General features: G+C 50.2%; 1 protein-coding gene across 2 annotated transcripts in view; it reads right to left on the bottom strand.

Annotated features, from left to right (window-relative positions):
* The window catches only part of arsk (arylsulfatase family, member K), a 130,351-nt gene that overhangs the window by 93,115 nt on the left and 15,220 nt on the right, over positions 1-22,016 (bottom strand). For both annotated transcript variants that reach the window (XM_085988682.1, XM_085988673.1), the window contains exon 3: positions 12,855-13,014. In XM_085988682.1, coding sequence (XP_085844808.1) covers positions 12,855-13,014 — 160 coding nt within the window. The remainder of the gene's footprint in view (positions 1-12,854; positions 13,015-22,016) is intronic.

Raw genomic sequence — 22,016 nt, forward strand, 5'->3', positions numbered from 1 at the left:
GTCCTTCAGCACCTGCCACACCTGTTGTATCCGTGTGTTAATGGAGACACGGAATGCAGGAGTTGGTTTAACAGGTGTTTACTGAACAAAGTCTGGAGGTGAACTAAAAGATACAAGACGCTATACAGGCTTATATACCTGAGTGGTCACTACCGGTATTACAGTACACAGGGGCTCTTAAGGTACATACACTACAATTCCTCCCCTTTTAGATAATTAGTACATAACATTTTAAGTAATCATTAATTAACATGTTTACAAGAACAATAAGCTACACATTTGCTGCAGTTAATCAATTATAAGTCAGTCTCTCTGGAGGCTTCCTGACTCGGTCCGGATAACGCCTCGGTGGTGTAGTAGTTTTCGGTGGTGTAGTAGGTTCTTTTGGCAAGGTCGATTCGGCTTGAATGCCAGTGTCGGGTTCATCTGGTTCCAGTATCACCGGATTGGAGGTAGCTACTGTGGGTATCTCTGCTTCATCATTAGGCGTATAGAGTTGTGGTGTAGGTTGTCCCTTTTCGGATGACTCTATGATCTGGTCAGCATGGCGCCTTATTACGCTTTCTCCAATGTCCACGGTATACATCAGCGGTCCTAGTCGTCTGCAAATAGTTCCAGGCTGCCATTTCTCGGTACGGTAGTCCCGGGCCAAAACTTGTTGACCTATCTGGAAGGTTCTAGTTGGCCTTTCATTCATGCCTTGAAATTGCAGGTTCTCTACGTCCCTTCTGATGCTTGGCTTGATCAAATCCAGCCGGCATCTTAGTCTTCTATTGAAAAACATCATGGCGGGAGTTTGGTTTGTAACCACGTGTTGCATTCCTGTACGCAAACAAGAAGTTATCTACCTTATGTTGTAGATTTATGTCTTCATTACCCATGGCCTTTATGGCCTTCTTGAAGGTCTGGACAAACCTTTCAGCTAATCCATTGGTGGCGGGATGGTATGGGGCGGACGTGTAGTGCTTAACCCCATTGTTTTTTAAGAACTTCCTGAATTCTTCGGACACAAATTGCGGTCCATTATCAGAACAGATCTGTTCAGGCAGCCCATTCCTGGCAAATATGGTCCTTAATACTGTGATGGTTTTTTCCGTGGTGGTGGAGGACATCTTTATTACCTCCGGCCACTTGGAGTGTGCATCAACCGCGATTAAGAACATCGAGTCCATAAATGGACCAGCAAAGTCGATATGTACCCTTTGCCATGGAGATGAGGGCCACTCCCATGGATGTAGAGGGGCTTGTGGTGGGGCGTTTTGGACCTTCTGGCATCCTGGACAGCTCTTGGTCATTTCTTCGATGTCTCCATCGATACCTGGCCACCACACAAATGCTCTGGCTAGGTTCTTCATTTTCACTCCACCCAGATGCCCCTCGTGAAGCTCCTTTAGCACTTTATCCTGGAGTTTGGGTGGAATCACCACTCTGGATCCACACATCAAGGTTCCTCGGCACACTGACAGCTGTTCTCTTCTTTGCGAGAATGCTGGCAACAGTGGTTCGCCATGTCCTGGCCATCCCTTCACCGTTAAATCGTAGACTCGTGAGAGAGTCGGGTCATTTCTCGTTTCCTTTTCAATGGCAGAATTTGTTACTGGTAGACATTCCACTATGGTTGAGTGGAACATCTCCACTGGGTCCACTGTAGGTGCCTCTTCTACCGTAGGCAACGGTAGGCGTGATAAACCGTCAGCATTCCCATGCTGTTTTGATCCTTTGTATTCTATGTCATATTGGTGTGCCCCTAGGAAAAGGGACCACCTCTGTAGCCTTTGCGCTGTCATAATGGGAACGCCCTTTTTAGGGTTGAATATGGAGACGAGGGGTTGATGGTCAGTCAACAAGGTAAATTTTTGTCCATGTAGGTAATGGTTGAATTTCTTCACTCCCCATACCAGGCTGAGTGCTTCCCTGTCGATCTGGGCATAGTTACGCTCAGCTGAGTTCAATGAGCGTGACGCAAAAGCTATCGGCCGCTCCGAGCCGTCAGGGAATCTATGCGATAATACCGCTCCTACGCCGTAAGGGGATGCATCGCACGCCAGTCTGATTGGCAGTGATGGGTTGTAATGAGCCAACACTTCCTTGGACGTGATCAAGCCTTTGCATTTATGGAAGGCACGTTTACAGTCTTCGCTCCATTTCCAAATTACTCCCGTTTGTAGCAGTGCCTTAAGAGGGTGCAGAACAGTTGACAAGTTCGGTAAAAATTTATGATAGTAATTTATCAATCCCAGGAACGACCTTAATTGTGAGACATTTTCAGGTGCTGGGGCTTTTATGACCGCTTCAATTTTTTCAGGTGACTTATGCAACCCTTCTTCGTTAATTATGTGGCCACAATATGATATTTGTTTCTGGAAAAATTCGCACTTGGGGCGATTTCCTCGTAGGCCCCGTTCTCTCAGCCGAGTGAGCACCTGCTCCAAATTGGCAAGGTGCTCGTTGTCGTTTTCTCCTGTTACAAGGATGTCATCTAGGTAGCATTGAGTCCCCGGAATCCCTTGCAGGACTTGCTCCATAGCTCTTTGCCAGATAGCTGGAGCTGATGCTACTCCGAAAACCAGTCGATTGTACTGGTACAGGCCTTTGTCTGTGTTTATCGTGAGATACTTTTTAGAGGCCTCCTCAACCTCCATCTGTAGATATGCCTGTGCCAAGTCAATTTTGGTGAAACGTTTCCCTCCGGATAGTGAAGCGAAAATATCTTCTATCCTTGGAAGAGGATACTGTATCGTGTGAAGGATCGGGTTTACAGTCACCTTGAAGTCCCCACAGTTGCGAATTTTTCTCTGTTCTTCAGATTTATCATTATTCAATGTTTTCTTCATGACCGGGACGATGGGTGTTGCCCACTCGCTCCAATCTACCTTGGATAACATGCCTGCTTTTTCCAAATTCTCCAGCTCTGCCTCGACTGCTGGACGAATTGCGTATGGCACCGGGCTTGCCTTAAACTTGGGAATTGCCGCATCTTCCACTTTTATAGAGGCGGTGACGCCTTTCAAGGTTCCTAGTTCCTGTTGAAACACTTCTTTGGCGTTAGCCAAGATGTCTTTTAATCGTTCAGGTATGACGTCATCATCATTTTTTCTCTTACTGGTCACCACCGTCAGTGCCTGAATGGAGTGCCAGTCTAAACGTATCTTCCTGATCCATTCACGTCCCAACAACGGTGGACCACCATCTTGCAGAACGTATAAATACAACTTCTGTATTTCCTTGCCGTTGTATACAACAGGCACCCTTATTTTCCCTCTGGGGTATACTTTCTGCCCCTTATTAGGTCTTCAAGATAATGGATGTGTCTTTCAAAGGTATATGTGGAAATAGCCGCTCGTAATCCCGTCGACTTATGACGGTCAGAGCTGATCCTGTATCTAGCTCCATTTTAACTGGGGACCCCGCTATCGTGAGGGTAACCCAAATGGTCTGGTAATCTTCTTTGGCAATTACATTATGTAATTTGAGACAGCTTAGTCTCTTGTTTCCGGAGTCGCTATCGCTCTTCTGGTCTTCGGAGCTACTGTCCGTCATCATTTGTACCTTTCTGTACTTTTCCTTATTGATTTTTTTTCTGTCAGTGGATTTTTTGTTTCAAGATCGGCATACACGTGCAATGTGTCCAATCTTTCCGCATTGCCTGCATGCTTTGTCCTTGAACCAGCAGTCCCTCTGGTCATGGGTGGATCTGCCGCAGCGATAACATCTCTCGAAACCCCGTGTCATTTCATGGGTGCCGAAGTCCTGTGGCTTTTGCTGTATCTCTGCAGCTCCTCTTGCTGCTGCTTCGTATGATACAGCCACACTGAAAGCCTTGTCCAGTGTCAAATCTTTCTCAGGAAGTAGCCTTTTCTGTGTTCCTTCACTTCGGAGACCGCAGACGAATTTGTCTCGTAGAGAATCTGCCAGTCCTGCCCCGAATTGGCAGTGCTTTGACAGCTTTCTTAATTCGGTGAGGTAATCAGCGTTACTTTCATTCTTGTGCCGATTCCTCCTGAAGAATTTGAATCGTTCCACTATCAGCAGCGGTGTTGGGTTTAAGTGCTCCTGTAGGGTATCAACAATCTCCTTAAAATTCTTGTCCATCGGTTTGGCTGGAGTGGTTAAGTTTCACAACAGCCCGTATGTCCTTGCGCCCATCAGATTTAGAAGTACCGATGCCTTATCATCCTCTACTTCATTTGCTGTGCAATATACCTCCACTCTTTCCACATATGTGGTCCAATCCTCTATATCACTATCGAAAGCAGTAATATTGCCAGTCTTAGGCATCCTGAAAATCAAAAATGGCGCCTCCTGCGCTTTCCTTTCTTCCCTGCCGAGAAAAAATGGCGCCTCCCACGCCTTCCCGCCGCTGCTGACAACGCTGTTCTCCGCGGTTTTTATTTACACAGATATTTTTAATAGTTGGAGACTCGTTCCCGCTGGACTCTCTGGGACTTTTCCCTCCCTCTGCTTGGTCCGAATGCCGACCTGCTTTGCAGCACCGGCCGTCTCCCGAGTGCTCCACCCTCCGTCTCTGTTTGCCTCCGCCTTCCGACTCGCTGCTCGGCCCCGCTGCAGAGCCACCCGATCGAGCCCCAGCCCGCCGCCCAGGAAGGATTAGTGTAGTACCTGCCACCAGCCCGGCTTGCTGGTGAAACCAGTTTTTTTTCTTTGACCTTCGTCTGAGGAATCGATCTCCTTGAGGTGCTGCCGAATTGCAGTTAAGTCCGTTTCCAATTCGTCGCCACTGTTGTATCCGTGTGTTAATGGAGACACAGAATGCAGGAGTTGGTTTAACAGGTGTTTACTGAACAAAGTCTGGAGGTGAACTAAAAGATACCCGACGCTATACAGGCTTATATACCAGAGTGGTCACTACTGGTATTACAGTACACAGGGGCTCTTAAAGGTGTACACTACAACACCACTCTCTGTAGACATTTGCAACTTGAAATAATTATAGAATGCACCAAACACTTGTAGAATCATAGTAACAGCCAGAAGAAATCAACCAGCAATTAACCTGTAAGTAGGTGATGATCCCTTTAAATAGCACGTGTTAATTTGTGTGAGGTTAAGAGAGGGCATCGGCCGGAGCATTGAGCTCTGAAATGGCACCGCTGGCGTCAAATTAGTGTTGCATGCTGATTGACACATAATGTGCCTGCTGTGCATACTTCTGGTGGAAGTTAGCTGTGCCCGCACCAACGCCCTCACTAAGATGGCATACGGCGCGAGTCATGGCAGAAGTACGCGGACGCGCATAGGACAGCATTTTTGTCCCCAAATGGGCGCTACCGAGCCCAATTTCATGCCTAATATTGGCCACTCCTGCAATGTTTTCTTCACCGCCTTTGCAAACATAGAAGCAACATACTTAAGTACTCATGGCATTCTTACCTTCTCTACTATATGATTAATTGTCCCTTAGTGGCTCCATTCATTTTTGATGCTCCTCTTGGTTTTGATGTGTTTATCAAAGTCATTGCTATTACCCTGTCTGTTAATTGCCAGTCTTTTTTCCATACTCTCTCAGACCCTCTAATTCTTTTTTCTTCTCTTCAATGCTTTTGGTACTTCTGGTTTTCTTCGGTATTAACCGCCATATTATATAAATGTAACTATTGTAGCAGCCTTAATTTTATTATATTGTTGAGATACCGCGGCAAACGTGGGAGTCGAGACCAGAGTTGGTGGAACACAACTGCTTTAATTTACATCATGGCAAAACAAGTGCTTAAAAAGCCCGCGCAACCACTTAAATACTCCCCAGACAGGAAGTGCTCCCGGCAGCCTGTCCCTACGGGAAACAAGCTGCCGGAGGAAAGGGCCCACGGCTGGGGGCGGCTGCTGCCGGCAGTGCACCTGCGTAAACTGTCCGTGCCGCCGTGAGCGGATTATGTCCAATGGTGGCATGTCGCCACAGAGCACCCCCCAGAATCCGCTTAGGAGGAGTAGGCGAGTCGTGACGGTGGTCTAATGGTTCTGCCGGAGCGGCTCTGAGTGGCTGCCGGTCTAGTTGGTGGGGCCGGGCGGTTCGACGCCGGCTGTGCTAGCTTGCTGGCGGGACGGCCTCTAGTTGGAGGTCAGGCCACGGGGACCTGTTCCCCTGGTTCTGTGTGTACTGGTTTGAGTCGGTCGATGGAGACAGTTTCGACCCTGTCGCCGAGTCGCAGCTTGAAGACCTTGTCCCCGGTTTGTAGTACCTCGTACGGTCCGTCGTACGGGGGTCGCAGGGGTCTGCGTCGTGTCGCACAAAGACGAAGCGTGCCTGCTGTAAAGTTTGGCGGGAGGTAAGGTGCGAGTTCACCATGTTGGTTGATCGGAAGTGGGGCGAACTGTTGAGCGGAAGAGAAAGAGTTGAGCCGCTGCTGTTCGGCCGACCAAGGCGTGGTAGCCTCCGGAAGGAATTCGCCTGGTACGCGCAGTTGTCCGTAGACTAACTCCGCTGCTGAGGACTGGAGGTCTTCCTTGACCGCGGTACGTAGGCCTAGTAGCACCCACGGTAGGCGGTCAGTCCAGGTACTGTCCTGCAGGCTGTCGCGAAGTGAGGCCTTGAGTGACCTGTGAAAGCGTTCACACAGCCCATTGGCCTGCGGGTGGTACGCCGTGGTTCGGTGGAGCGTCACCCCGAGGTTGCATGCTGTGGCCGTCCGGAGTTCGGAGGTGAACTGGGCGCCTCTGTCGGAGGTTATGTCGGCCGGTACGCCGAACCTCGCGACCCAGGTGTTAACGAACGCCCTGGCGATGTCGGCTGTGGTGGTGGTGGTCAGCGGCACTGCCTCAGGCCAGCGTGTGTAGCGGTCGACCATCGTGAGAAGATAAGTTTGGCCTTGCGATGGCAGCAGAGGACCGACGATGTCGACGTGTACGTGGTCGAAGCGGCGGCTGGGTACCTCGAAGTCTCCCAGGAGTGCTTTTGTGTGCAGCTGCACCTTAGCCCGTTGGCAGGCGAGGCAGGAGTTGGCCCAAGTCCGAACATCTTTGCTGAGGCCGCGCCAGACGAAGCGCTGGGAGAGGAGTTTAACGGATGCGCGGGAACCCGGATGGGAGAGCCTGTGGAGCGCGTTGAAGATGTGGCGGCGCCAGGTTGCAGGGACGACCGGCCTGGGTTGGCCGAGTGAGACGTCGCAAGTGACTGCCGTGGCTTCGGGCCCGTGCGCGACCTTGGCTAGGCATAGCCCTGGCAGGCTGGTAGCCGCCGAGAGGAGGTCTGGGTCCGTGAGCTGGGCCGCTGCTAGTTGCGCGTAGTCGACCGCTAGGTGATTCGCGCAGATGGCAGGACGGGAAAGGCAGTCGGCGACAACGTTGTCTCTACCGGAGACGTGCTGGATGTCCGTGGTAAACTCGGACACGGCCGCGAGCTGGCGTTGCTGCCTAGCGGACCAGGGGTCGGTGTTCTTGGCCATCGCGTATGAGAGCAGCTTGTGGTCCACGTACGCGGTAAAGGGGCGACCCTCCAGGAAGAACCTGAAATGGCGGACCAACAGGTAGAGCGTGAGGAGCTCGCGGTCGAAAGTAGAGTATTTGACCTCCGGGGGGGCGCAGTTGGCGGCTGTAGAAGGCAAGTGGCTGCCACGCGCCATTGACCCACTGCTCGAACACGGCTCCGACCGCATGGTCGGAGGCGTCGGTGGTGAGCGCGACCCGGGCATCAGCCCTCGGGTGCGCGAGCAGGGTGGCGTTGGCGAGCGCGTTTTTGGTGGTGTCGAAGGCGGCTGACGTGTCAGCGGTCCAGGCTACGGCCATCTTGCCGGATTTACTCCGGAGGGAATCGTATAGGGGCTTCACGAGGGCTGCAGCTCTGGGGATGAACCTGTTGTAAAAGTTCACCATCCCGAGGAACTCCTGGAGGCCCTTGATGGTTTTAGGGCGGGGGAATTGCTGGACGGCCTGCACCTTGTTGGGCAGGGGGACGGCCCCAACAGGAATGATGTGGTGGCCGAGAAAATCGATCTCGGCTAGGCCGAATTGGCACTTCGCCGGGCTGAGGATAAGCCCGTGTTGGGCTAAGCGCCCGAACAGGATGCGAAGGTGTTCGAGGTGTTCCTGTTTGGAGGAGCTGGCCACGAGAATGTCGTCTAGATAGACGAATAGAAAGTTCAGGTCCCGGAGGACTGAGTCCATAAGGCGCTGAAAAGCCTGGGCTGCATTCTTGAGGCCAAAGGGCATCCTCAGGAACTCGAACAGGCCGAATGGGGTGATGACGGCCGTTTTGGGGATGTCCGCGGGGTGTATGGGAACTTGGTGGTAACCGTGCACCAGGTCGACCTTGGAAAAGACGGTTCGTCCGGCCAGTCGGGCCGAGAAGTCCTGGATGTGCGGCACCGGGTATCGGTCGGGGGTGGTGGCATCGTTGAGGCGGCAGTAGTCCCCGCAGTGGCGCCAGCCTCCGCTGGGCTTGGGGGCGATGTGGAGGGGCGAGGCCCAAGGGCTGCTGGAGCGGCGGATGATGCAGAGTTGCTCCATGGTGGTGAACTCGGCCCGCGCGATTTCCAGCTTGGCCGGGTCGAGTCTGCGGGCGTGGGCAGCGACCGGGCGGGCCGGTGGTGGGGATATAGTGCTCCACACCGTGTTTGGCGGCTTTGGCCGAAAAGGTCGGGTTAGTGAGGGCGGGAAACTCGGCTAGTAGTGCCGAGTAGTCGTCCGTGGCTCTGGCGAGGCAGTAGGTCGTCAGGCCGGCCGAACGGGCCGGGGTGACTGCGCCAGGGATGGGGGCCATAGTGTTGATGTCGACGAGGCGGTGCCTCGGAATGTCGATAAGGAGGCCGTGGGCGCGTAGGAAGTCGGCGCCGATGAGTGGGCAGAGGACCTTGGCTGTGAGGAACTCCTAGCGTTAACGGCGGCCTGCGAGGTTGAGCGTGACCATGCGGGTGCCGTATGTGCGGATGTCAGAGCCATTGGCTGCAGCCAGCGTAACACCCCGTGCACCGCGTTGGATTTCGAGGGCGGAGGTGATGCTGTGCTGGGCTCCTGTGTCGCACAGGAATCGGCGGTTGGTGCTGTCGTCGATGACGTACAGTAGGGGCCCCTTTAGCCCCGCGGCCATCGTGGGGGCCGGTGCGGGGAGGGGTTTGAAAGTGCACGGTGGCGTGCAGCATTGGGCCTTAGTGCCAAAACGGGTGTGGTAGTAGCAGTGACCCGGAGTGGAAGGGCGGTCGGGCCTAGTGAGCCGGGGGGACCGCATGGTCGTTGCCGTGAGGTCGGGCGCGACGTCGCGGGCGGTCTGCGTGGAGAGCAGCCGGTCGGCCTTTTCGGCTATCTCGTTCAGGTCCATGGAGCCAGACTCCACAATGAGCGGGCGGATGCTGGCGGGGAGCTGCCGAATGAAAAGCGTGCGAAAGAGGGCGCCGGGTTTTTTGTCATCCGAGAGGGACAGCATGTGGGAAAGCAGGTCTGATGGTGAAGCGTCACCAAGGCCTGGAAGGTCGAGGAGTTGGCAGTTGCGCTGGTAGGAGGACGCCTGAAATTTTTTTAAGGAGCGCGGCCTTCAGATGTTCGTACTTGCCTTCCTCTGGTGGATCCTGCAGCGCTGCCCAAACCTTAGGGACTGTGGCGCAGGTGAGAGGTGACGAGGTAGTCGTACTTCGTGGCGTCGACTGTAATGCTTCTCAGCCGGAATCTGGACTCGGCTTGAACGAACCAGGCCTCGGCCAGGTTCTCCCAAAAGTCCAGTAGTTTAACCATGACTGCGTTTGTATCCGCCATGCTAGCTTAGGATTCGTCCTGAGCGTCGGGGTCACCAGTGTTGAGATACTGCGGCAAACGTGGGAGTCGAGACCAGAGTTGATGGAACACAACTGCTTTAATTTACATCATGGCAAAACAAGTGCTTAAAAAGTCCGCGCAACCACTTAAATACTCCCCAGACAGGAAGTGCTCCCGGCAGCCTGTCCCTACGGGAAACAAGCTGCCGGAGGAAAGGGCCCACGGCTGGGGGCGGCTGCTGCCGGCAGTGCGCCTGCGTAAACTGTCCGTGCCGCCGTGAGCAGATTATGTCCAATGGTGGCATGTCGCCACAATATGCCTCCTTAGCCTTTATTTTTGAACTAATCTCCTTTTTCATTCATAGTGCACTGGCCTTTGCGCAATCCCTCTACTCCTGGTGGAAATGATTTAATATGGTGCCCTACCAATCTTGTATGTAAATATTTCCACTGCTGTTCTATCTGCCATTTTTTGCATACAATTATAGTACACATCTTGAACATCTGCTTTTTAAAAAAAAATCAAAATCATTGCTTTTGAGTCAATTTTTAAAATCGATTTTGATTGTAAACACTGACCCCTAAATCTTCTATATTTACGTCACTTACTTGTTCCAGTTCGTTACCCAGAGCCAAGCCTATTGCCCTTCCTCCTTGCACTTACAATGTCCTAACTTGTAATTAGCAGGGTAGATAAAGGGGAACCAGTGGATATAGTGGGGGAAATTTTGCCAGCCCTGGGGAGGCGGGTTTGGAGGTGGGACTGCCGGGAAAATGGCAGAATCTGGGGGTGGGTGCCCATCCCGCCCCAACCCGCCTCCGTGCCATCTTCCCAGGAGGTGGGTACCCGATCTGCGCTAGGAGCCGCCTCCCCGAGGCGGGAAGGGGATTACAGCCACTTAACTGCCTGTTAACAGGTAGTTAACAGGCAATTAAGAGGATTATCCCCATTTTACCCCTGCAAGTGCAGGCTTCCTGATGTCGGGAAACCCCGCCAGGGTCAGCGAGGCGAACAGTGGGTCTGCGGGGGTCGAAGGGATCCAAAAGTGCACTGTAGAGGTGAGTGATCGGTGCAAGTGTGGAGAGGTAAGTATGTGAGGCGAGTGTAAAGTGATAGAAAATGTTTACTTACCTTTGTTTCTTCCTGCAGGTTTCAGCAGTTGGGGAGCCGGAGACTCCCGCATCTCACTGGCAGAGATGACAGATGGCTTCTGCATTCTCCGATGCAACAGCCATCTGATTTCTGCTCTGCAGATAGGTTTGAGTCTTGAATACAAGGACTCATCAAACAACAGAGAATGTAAGTGTTTGACAGCTTCACAGAGCTGTCAATCGATGACAATTAATCTGTCAAAAATTTGACAGATGAAACGTCATATGCTGACGTTCTCTGTCACCGGCTTTCCGTTAATTGGCCTGCCAAACCCGCTAGGCGGGCTTAACAAGGTCAATCAAGGGAAAATAGCATGGGTTGGCCACAAGTCGATGGAGGCGGGACTAAAACCCAACAAGTGGGAGTCCCGCCTCCAAAAGCTCCCCATTGGCAAAATCCAGCCCAGTATATTTGGATTTTTAAAAAGCATTTGATAAGGTACCACACGAAAGATTGTTACACAAGATAAGTGCTCATGGGGTTGGAGGCAAGATATTAGCATGGATAGGGGATTAGTTAAAGGACAGAAAACAGAGAGTAGGAATAAACGGGTCATTTTCAGGTTGGCAGGCTTTTACTGGTGGGGTGCCACAGGGACTTCAGCTATTTACAATCTATATTAATGACTTATATGAAGGGACCGAGTGCAATGTATCCAAATTTGATGATGATACAAAGCTAGGTGGGAAAGAAAGCTGCGAGGAAGACCCAAGGGGCTTGATTTTAATAGCCCTGAGGAGGCGAGTTTGGAGGCGGGCCAGCTGCGAAAATCGGAAAAAATGGTTTCAGACACCCAACCTGCCCCCACGCAATTTTCGTGAGTGTCGGGTCAGCCGCTCCCAAACTGATCCGACTCCAACCGCTGGGACAGGTAGTTAAGAGCCTTGATAATCCTATTTTGATAGAGGTTTCCCATTTCCGTGCCTCTGGCTCCTGTTTCCCGTCGTGTCAGAAACAGTCCAGCTGCAAGGAGACGAGTTGGTGGAGGACATGATCTGTAGTCATTATTGGTGCAGAACTTTAAAAGCGCTCCTGTAACATGGCTGACATTCAAATACAACAACTTTGTTGTTGGAGGTTTGGGATAAGGTTTTGCAAATCTACTGACCTTGTGACTGGTCAAGCTGACACACATCTGCTGTGTGAACTGATTGGAATAATTTCAGGCCACTTTGAGTGTGCGCTTGCAAGCTTCTTGCCTCAACTGAAATCTATAACAATGGGATGGGAACCATTTACATCCTCTCATCCTGGTCGTTAGATTCGGAGTAAGAGCAGCGCGGCTTAGTGCTGCCGGATGAACAAGTGGCTCAGCACACTGCCTCCTTGGAGGAAGATGAAGAGGGCGAGGAGGAGTAGGAGGACGGGGAGTGACGCCTTGCAGGGTCGGATGTGGCCAATCCAGCAGCAGGCGACCACATTGACGGCTGTCAGGCAAGGGATGCACTCATCCATGCCAGATTCGCGTAAGCCAACGCTTCAACCACAGGTGGCTGGCACATGGAGATGAATAGAAGTCTGACAGTCTCAAACCCCAGGCATCATCAGTCCAATAAACGGTTCAGTGTCACCACCATCATTCGACATGGAAATCGTCCTGAGCCCTCACTCTTGAACTTCCATTTCCCAGAACACAGAGGCCACACTTTAGCTGACCTCAGCAGATCATTAAACCTTTTTCGACACTAAACCCATGTGCGTCTGCACACAGATCTCGAGCTCACCTCCTCAGCAATTTGTACCTTGTATACTTCGTAGAAATCTGTATCTTTTATATTTCAACAGAGATGCACTATCTTTGTAGCTTTTACATCCCAATGGAATGATCAATTCAGGTATGATTTATTAATAGCCACTGCCATCAGGGAAGGTACAACTGGTTGCAACTTAAAAATTTCACTATTTTTAAAAAAAGGAAAAAGACCACTTCATCCTAAAGGAAAGGTAGCTAATATTCCTTCCCTGAATAAGAAATAAATTTCAAAAAAAAAAATCTTTCCTACCTTACCGAGTGGTGTCCAGAAGTATAATCAGTCTTTCCATACACTTTTGTGTAGTAGCCATCATTCTGCAGGATTGTCATCCAGGTGGGGTAATCAGGGTTCAGGCACTTGTAATTATTCCAGGATTCCGTTAAATGAACAAAGCGACCACTCCACAAGGCTTAAAAAAAATATGGCTTTCAATATATATGATTTATAAAGTCAATACATGATTTATAAAGTCAGATCAGATGTTCAAAATTATCTTAAATCTGTGTCCTCTGATTATCGTCCCCCCTGTCAGCGGAAACAGTTTCTCCCTATCTACTCTTATCAAAACCCTTCATAATTTTGAACACCTTTTCAAAGTGTGGTGTCCAGAAATGGACAATACTCCAGCTGAGGCCTAACCAATGATTTATAAAGGTTTAGCATAATTTATTTTCTTCTCTACGCCTCTATTTATAAATGATAGTTAAAAATAAAAATTGTTCTCATTAGTACTGAGGATTTGCACTCTCCAATTGCTTTCTATTTCTGGCATCCAGAGTCAGTTAGATGCAGAGCAAAGTTCCTTCCACTTTGCCCCAACCTCATTGTGGTTTTACATTCCATTTCCCCACACCAAACAACTTAATACTCATAGGCATTAATTGGCTAACAGCGAGTTGCCAATTAATGCCAAATTAGCAGCAGTTTTTACTTTTGGCCTATGAAAATAGATTGAGAGTGTCCACGTTCATGTCACAAAGAACACTTAGTTAGCAGAGAGAAAATGTTATCCCAACAGATTGGGTTGGATTTGAATCTAAATCCCAGGAGTTAAAAGGCCAATACCTAACCCACTATGCCACCCACTTCCTGATCAATTCTTTCACCTTGATTATACCAACCCGATTATACCACCCCTTGCCCTTCTTGTATCCGTTCTGGAGTGGTGTTACTGGTGGAAACCCTTGATTTCCCCAACATCCATCTAGTTAAACAGTTGTATTCCTCAAATATTACCAGTAAACATGAATTTTGAAGCATGAACGAATCAGTTGTTGATCACGTATATTTTGTAGTAATAATGTAATGTTCTGTGCATCACTGACAACTTTCAACTTCCTTCTAGTTAATGTAGGCCACAAGGTTTAAATAAAATGCCCACATCTGTATACTTATATCTGAATACACAATGTAATTTCAGTAAATCTTACAAGCATGTAAAACTTTGGCTACTGTACTATCTATTCATCTTTTATCTTTGAAAATCTGAAGAATCCACAATCAAAGCTTCAATTGTCTCCTGTATACTAATTTGCATGTAAACAGTAGGCCAATAGAAACAGGGTCCAGAGGTGCAGCATCTCACAAATGGCAATTTTAACCACAAGACACTGCTCTTCAAAAAGACCATGACAATTAATGCTTGGTCTATATAGCCTTCTACTTAGAAATATAGCTTACCCCCTTTTCCGTCTTCATCCCAGACATTTTAAGCAATATGCTCCACCTCGGGGTACAACTACAAGCCTCCGAGATCTCTGCACTCCTCCAATTCTGGCCTCTTGCACATCCCTGATTTTAATCGCTCCACCATTGGCGGTTGTGCTTTCAGCTGCCTTGGCCCCAAGCTCTGGAATTCTCCTCCTCGTCACCTCCTCCTGTAAGATGCTCCTTAAAACCTACCTCTTTGACCAAGCTTTTGGTCATCTGTCCTAATATCTCCTGTGGCTCAGTGTCAAAAATGTTTTTATTGATAATGCTCTTGTTAAGCACCTTGGAACATTTTGCTACGTTAAAGGAGCTATATAAATGCAAGTTATTGTTGCTATTGTTGTTGTAGAACTGATATATCTATCTATCCCAAGCATATATACATCCTACAATGGTAAGAACTCAGGCAGCAATACTGGAGTTTTAAATCTGGTCATGTTGGGTCTAAATTCCTCATCTATGGAAATGCTGTAATCATAGTGTGTGATCACAATAACAACTTGTGTATATATACATAGTAAAACATCCCAAGGCACTTCATAGAGGCATACATCAGACAAATATGGATACCAAGCCAAAAAAGGAGATATTAGTAGGGGAAGAGGTGGGTTTTAAAGAGGGTCTTAAAAGGAGGAAAGGAAGGGCATTTCAGAGCATAGGGCCGAGACGGCTGAAGGCAGAGCTGTGAATGATGGGGTGAAATCAGAGGGCAGTGATGGAAGATGGCAGTCTTTGTACTGGAGAGGATGTGGGGTTGGAAACAAAGCTCCTTTCCTCCTTCAGCCTCTGCACAGAGCAACTCCTGATGCTCAGTGATTTCAATCTCATATCATTCAAAGTCATGTGGCACGATTTTCATTGGGCCGTGGAGGCGGGATTGGAGGCGTGTGGGGGGTTAAAATCCCGAAATCGGGGGGCACGAACCTATCCCGCCCCCATGCCAGTTTCAAAGGAGGCGAGTACCCGACCCACACTGGGACCCACCTCCCTGAGGTGGGAAGGGGGATTAGTGCCAATTAACTGTATCTGTTAACAGGTAGCTAACAGACAGTTTTTAGCCTAAACCCTATTTTCATTCTTGAAGTGTGGGATTCCCGACGGCTCCAAACCACGCCAAATTAGCGAGGCGGGCCATCAGGCTGACGGGCTTGGAAGGGGTCGAGATGTCCGGTGTTCAGGTGAGTGATGGGTGCATGAGTGCAGAGGTAAGTGTGTTTGGTGTGTTTAAAGTGTTTGAAGAAGTTTTACTTACCTTTACAGCCTTCCTTCCTTCAGGTCTCGGGAGTCCCTCATCTCACCGGCACAGAAAGCAGAATGGCCGCAATGTCAAAAATTGCAGCATTTAGCTTTCTGTTCCGGAGAGATCTCTAAATCATCCTGAGAGGAAGGAATTAACTTGGAGTACAGATTGTCAGTGTTTGACAGCTTCAAACAGCTGTCAAACGCTGATATTTCATCTGTCAAAAGGTCTTGACAGATGAAATATCAATCTGTGATGTCACCTGTTGCTGGGTGGCCCTTAATTGGCCTGCTGAGCCCGCTGGGTGGGCGCAACAAGGTCAATCAAGTCAAAATCGCGTGGGTTGGCTACAACTCGATGGAGGCGGGACTACAACCCCGAAAGTTGTAGTCCCGCCTCCTAAATGAAAATCCAGCCCATGATGTCAATGCAATTGTCCATAAGGTCGTGGATGGCATGGGCAAGTGTACACACATTCTGGAGGGAAATGCAGAGGGGCCATCATTTTTGATCTTCTGGCAGAGTCCGAGGGGATGGGATAAGTGAGATGGGAAGGAGATTGGCGAGATTAGCCTTTAGCGGGCAAGGTGGGTGGGAAGGTTGGCGGTTGAAGTTACTGCTCATAAGGAGGCAGTGATGGGTACCTCAATGGGCCCTTCGGGAAAATGCAGATAGAGACACAGGAATAGCTGTGGGATTATCGAAGGGGGTTTTCAAGCCTAGGATGGTGGCAGGTGAATAGGAAAGCAGAGGAGGAGTGATGGGTTGGAGTAGGGATTGAGGAGTGGAAGGCAACGTATCCAAGAGCAGAGAAATGGAAGGAGGCATGACTGGGTGACAGGAAGGGGAGGAGATAGGAGGAGGGGACAAGATGAAAAAAAGGATTGAAATAATGAATTTGGTTTTGGAGTTGCAACCAAAATATGCATTCAAATTATACAGGCATGTCAGAGCTTAGGAGTGATTATGTCTAGTCCTAAACAGAGGGCAAGGAGGAGACGATGTGAAAGAGTCCAAAGTTAAAGTCTGAGGTCCAGTGGTAGAATACATTAATATTTAGAATAGTTAATTAAATATTTCTAACTAGGAGATCTGCCATGGCATTACTCAGTCAGTCCGAGGTTTTATAAGAACAAGGCCATATAGTATTACTAGGCACAATGACTTGTCAGCATTGGGGTTAGACCCGAGATAAAAACTGTGAGGGACCCGTTTGACACTCCTAAGGTGGGGTATCAAAGTTTAGCAACATTCTGAGCGGGCTCCGGGGATTTTTGGGAGAGGGGTCCCTGGGTTCCAGGAGTACTGGAGGAGGAGGTTCTAAGGGGGCTAAATTCGGCTGATTTGCACCTCCTGTTAGCGTCTAAGAGGCATTAACTGGGTGCAAATCAACTAGCGCCTGGGCGCAGCGCCACTAAACGCCTCACGCAAAATTCAGCGGGAGGTTAGCGGCAGCGCTGTTAGCGCCGCACAGCGCTGTGCCGCCGGCAATGACATCATCGCCGTGCACAGCGCCCCACTCACGCCCCGGCTGCAATATTGGGTGGCCCCCCCCACCGATTTACCGCCGGACGCTGTGTCCGCCAAGGTCAGGGGGCCTACCTGCGGCCAGGGCGGCGCTAGTTAAAGGGGAGGTGGCGGGCGACCATTTTTGTTGCTGGCCAACTGCCAGCACCGGCTCTCGTTGCTGTCCCCGGCCCCCATGAAGCCCCCCCTGCGGGGTGCTGGCTGCTCTCCGTGAGCCCGGCACTCCAGATCCCCGGTGACCCAGCTGCGCACCGGGATGCGCTGCGCCAGGCCCCTCCCCTTTAATAAGGGGTGGAAGGCCTGCAGTACCGCGGCACGTTGCACTGCGATATTGGCTCGCAGTGCCCCAAGAGGGACGGGGGGCACTTCCAGTAGCGCCCCATCTCCGTCTCGGGCGCTACTTGGGAAAAATCGGCTGCGGGGGCGCTAACTTTTTCAGGGCGCGACCCAATTTTTACCCCTAAGAACTTTAGAGCAGATCCTGAGAAAGATGTACGGAGATCCAGAAACATTGGGGAGGGAGGTGTTGGGCTCTGGGAACAATCAGGGTGGTCCTGGGAACAGGAAGCACTTGGAGTGTGGTCTAGCGGATTGTTCACACTGCAAGAGTGTCCCGGGATCTTGGGGTGGGAGTGGGAAATCATAACGTTGTATTGAGTTAAAATGGAGCATGATTTCAGATGCAGCTAGTTTTTAACTTATGTACCATGATAGAATTAAAAGGAGTTAATATCAAGCTAAAAGTTCGACAAAAATGTTTTATCTACTCTCATTTTCTTTAAGTAAGTACTTCAGCCTGTAAGCAGTCAGGTCCAACAAGTCAATGGCCTCACCAGGTCATAAGACTCCAGAACCACATAATTTGCTGAGGCAGTGGTCTCTCTGGGTATAAATGCAGACAAAGCACATGCTCTCTTTGTATTACGGCTTTTTTTCTGCCTAAAGGAGGTCTACCTCCATCTCTTCTTCTTAGGCAGTCCCTCAGAACTGAGGATGACTTGCTTCCACATTAAAAATTAGTTCTCAGATGACTGACGAGTCCAATGCGGGACCTACAGTCTCTGTCACAGGTGGGGCAGACGGTGGTTGAAGGGGCAGGTGGGTGGGGTGCTTGGGTTGACGTGCGCTCCTTGCGCTTGGCTTCCGCTGCTCCCGGCGAAGAGACTCCAGGTGTTCGGCGCCTTTCCGGATGCTTCTCCTCCACTTTGTGCGGTCTTGGGCCAGGGATTCCCTGGTATCGGTGGGGATGTTGCACTTTTTCAAGGAGGCTTTGAGGGTGTCCTTGAAGCGTTTCCTCTGCCCACCTGGGGCTCTCTTGCCGTGCCGTAGCTCCAAGTAGAGCGCTTGTTTTGGGAGTCTCATATCGGGCATGTGGACAATGTGACCCATCCATCGGAGCTGATTGACCATGGTCAGAGCTTCGATGCTGGGGATGTTGGCCTGAACAAGAATACAGACGTTGGTGCGCCTATCCCGCCAATGGATTTGCAGGATCTTGCGGAGGCAGCGTTGGTGGTACCTCTCCAGTGCTTTGAGGTGCCTGCTGTACATGGTCCATGTCTCTGAGGCATACAGCAGGGCAGGTATCACTGCTGCCCTGTAGACCATGAGCTTAGTGCCGGGTTGGAGGTCCTGGTCTTCAAACACTCTCTTCCTCAGGCGACCAAAGGCTACACTGGCACACTGAAGGTGGTGTTGGACTTCATCATCAATGTAGTCAATGCTTAGAACATGGCCTTGTCATAACCAACACCTTGTTCCGTCAGAAAGACAAGTACAAGGATTCAGCGTAACACCCTCGCTCCAAGCACTGGCATCTGCTGGACTACGTCATTGTCCGAGAAAGGATGTCCGCATCACCCGCGCCATGACAGGAGCCGACGACTGCTGGACAGACCACCGCCTAATCCGCTGTCATCTCCATCAATGTAGCCCCAAAACAGCAGCGGCAACAGAAACAATGACATAGGAAAATCAACGCTGGAACACTCAAAGACCCTGCTAAGAAAACCCTATTCAGCCTGCGCCTCACAACCAGGCTGACGATTCCCAGTGATTCAGAGACACAAAGTGTCCACCGTGCCTGGTCTGCACTCAAGGCCTCCATAATCAGCACCTGTGAAGAGACGCTCGGTCACTCGACCAGGAAACACCAAGACTTGGTTCGACGAGAACGACCAGGAGATCCAGGAGCTAATAAGCCGCAAGCGCCAGGCATTCCTGATCTGGAAACAGCAACAGAACACAAGAGCAAGAAAGCAGCTCTACAGACGCCTGAAGGCCGAAGTCCAACAAAAAACTCGCGACCTAAAGAACAAATGATGGGTGGAGAAAGCGCAGGAGATCCAGCAGCTAGCCGACAATGACGACGTGCGTGGATTCTCTAGCGCAGTCAAGACCACCTACGGCCCAAGCACCCAACGTCCTACCCCACTGCGGGTCAGAATGGGGAGGTACTCATCAAGGACAGAGAGGCAGTCAGTGCCCACTGGAAGGAGCACTTCGAAGATCTCCTTAACTGAGACTCTGTCTTCAACGCGAGTGTCCTCAACTCCATCCCGCAGCATGCTACCCACCACCACCTCAGCACAACCCCAGCCCGGCTCGAGGTTGAAAAGGCCATCCGACAACTGAAGAACAAGGCCTCAAGTGCAGACAGAATCCCCGCCGTGGCACTAAAGCATGGCGGAGAAGCACTATTAGCGCGAATACATGAACTCATTTCTCTTATTTGGAAGGAGGAGAGCATGCCAGGAGATCTCAGAGATGCCGTAATCGTGACCATCTTCAAGAAAGGTGACAAGTCCGATTGCAGTAATTACAGAGGAGTTTCCCTGCTGTCTGCTACAGGGAAAGTCATCGCAAGAATCCTCCTCAATCGCTTTCTCCCAGAGTCGCAATGCGGATTCCGCCCACTAAGGGGCACACTGCGCGTCAACCACAAGAGAAATGCAGGGAACAGCACCAACCGCTGTACATGGCCTTCTTTGACCTCACAAATGCCTTCGACACCTTCAACCATGAGAGATTATGGAGTGTCCTCCTCAAATTCGGCTGCCCTCAAAAGTTTGTCACCATCCTCCGCCTGCTTCACGACGACATGCAAGCCATGATTGTGACCAATGGATCCACCACAGACCCAATTCACGTACGGACCGGAGTCAAGCAAGGCTGTCATCGCACCAATGCTCTTCTCGATCTTCCTTGCTGCAATGCTCCATCTCACCCTCAGTAAGCTTCCCGCTGGAGTGTAGCTAGTCTACAGAACAAACGGGAAACTGTTCAACCTCCGTCGCCTCCAGTCCCGATCCAAGGTCATCCCATCCTCTGTCATCGAATTACAGTATGCAGACGGCGTTTGTGTCTGCGCACACTCGGAGGTCGAACTCCAAACCATCGTCAACACCTTCACCGAAGCGTACGAGAGCATGAGCCTTACACTAAACATCCGTAAGACAAAGGTCCTCTACCAACCTGCCCCTGCCACACAGTATTGCCCCCCCCCCCCCCACTTTATCAAAATCCACGACGAGGCCTTGGACAACGTGGACCACTTTCCATACCTTGGGAGCCTACTTTCAACAAGGGTAGACGTCGATGACGAAGTCCAAACACCGCCTTCAGTGTGCCAGTGCAGCATTGACTGTAGCAGGGGCAGAAACCTAACAAAACTTACGTCTACCTCTCCCACCGTGTTATTGCCTCTGTGCTGTCAAAATGCTTGTTCGACATCTAGTCCTGCATGAGCCGCAATTTCCTCCAGATAAACATTGGAAAAACCAAAGTCATCGTCTTCCATCCCCCTCCCCAGCCACTGTCTCAGAGTGAACCAGACTGTTTGCAACATGGCCATCCTAGTCAACCCAAAGCTGAGCTTCCAACATCAGATCTCTCCATCATAAAGCCTGTCTAATCCACTTTCTTAACATTACATGTCACCGCCCCTGCCTCAGCCCATCTGTCGCTGAAACCCTCATTCATGCCCTTGTCACCACCACCTATTCCAATGCGCCCCTGCAGGCTCCCATCCTCCATAAACTTTCATCCAAAATGCTCCTGCCGTATCCTATCCAGCACCAAGTCCTTCTCAGCCATAACCCATGCAGTCACTGACTAACATTGATGCCTGGTACACCACTGCCTCAAATTTAAAATTCTCATCTTTGAGTTGGAGACCCTCCATGGCTTCGCCCCTCCCTACTTTTGTAACCTTTTACAGCCCTCCAACCCTCCAAGAACTTTGCGTTCTTTCAACTCTGGCCTTGTGCATCCCCCATTCCTTTTGCCCCATCATTAGCAGCCGTGCCTTCAGCCATCTAGGCACTACACTCTGGAATCCCCTCCCTATTCCTCTCTGCCACCTGAACGTTCTCCTTAAAACCCATCTCTTCGACTAAGTTTTTGGTGACCCCTCTTAATATCTCCTTCTTTGGCTCGGTGGTGATGTTTGTGTGATTACGCTTCAACAAAGCACCTCAGAACAGTTTGCTATGTTAAAGGCACTATATAAATGCGAATTATTGTTGCTTGATTGCGTGAAATCAATGCATTCATTCATCTAAATATAAGAAGTCACACAACACCAGGTTATAGTCCACCAGTTTTATTTGAAATCACAAGCTTTCGGAGCGCTGCTCCTTCATCAGGTGAAGTGGAGAGATGCCTATAGACACAGCTTATATAGTCAGAGAATGTCAGATGATTGCAGGTAATCTTTCTAACTGCCATTTATCACACCTCGGCAGAGAGATAATCACAGCAGTCAAAGGTGTGAATGGTGTCCAAACAGGTCAGTCAGGGAAACATTACATCAAAGAACAATGAGGTGGGGTCACAAGGGGTCAAATGTCTGTATGAAAAACAAAACACAGACAAAAAATTTGTTTTTTTGCTGGAAATCACAGCAGGTCCGGCCGCATCGGTGTAGAGAGAAC

This window comes from Somniosus microcephalus, chromosome 1 (genome assembly GCF_052327205.1).
Source record: "Somniosus microcephalus isolate GS21.2 chromosome 1, FLI_Smic_1.0, whole genome shotgun sequence".
NCBI classification, from domain to species: Eukaryota; Metazoa; Chordata; class Chondrichthyes; order Squaliformes; family Somniosidae; genus Somniosus; species Somniosus microcephalus.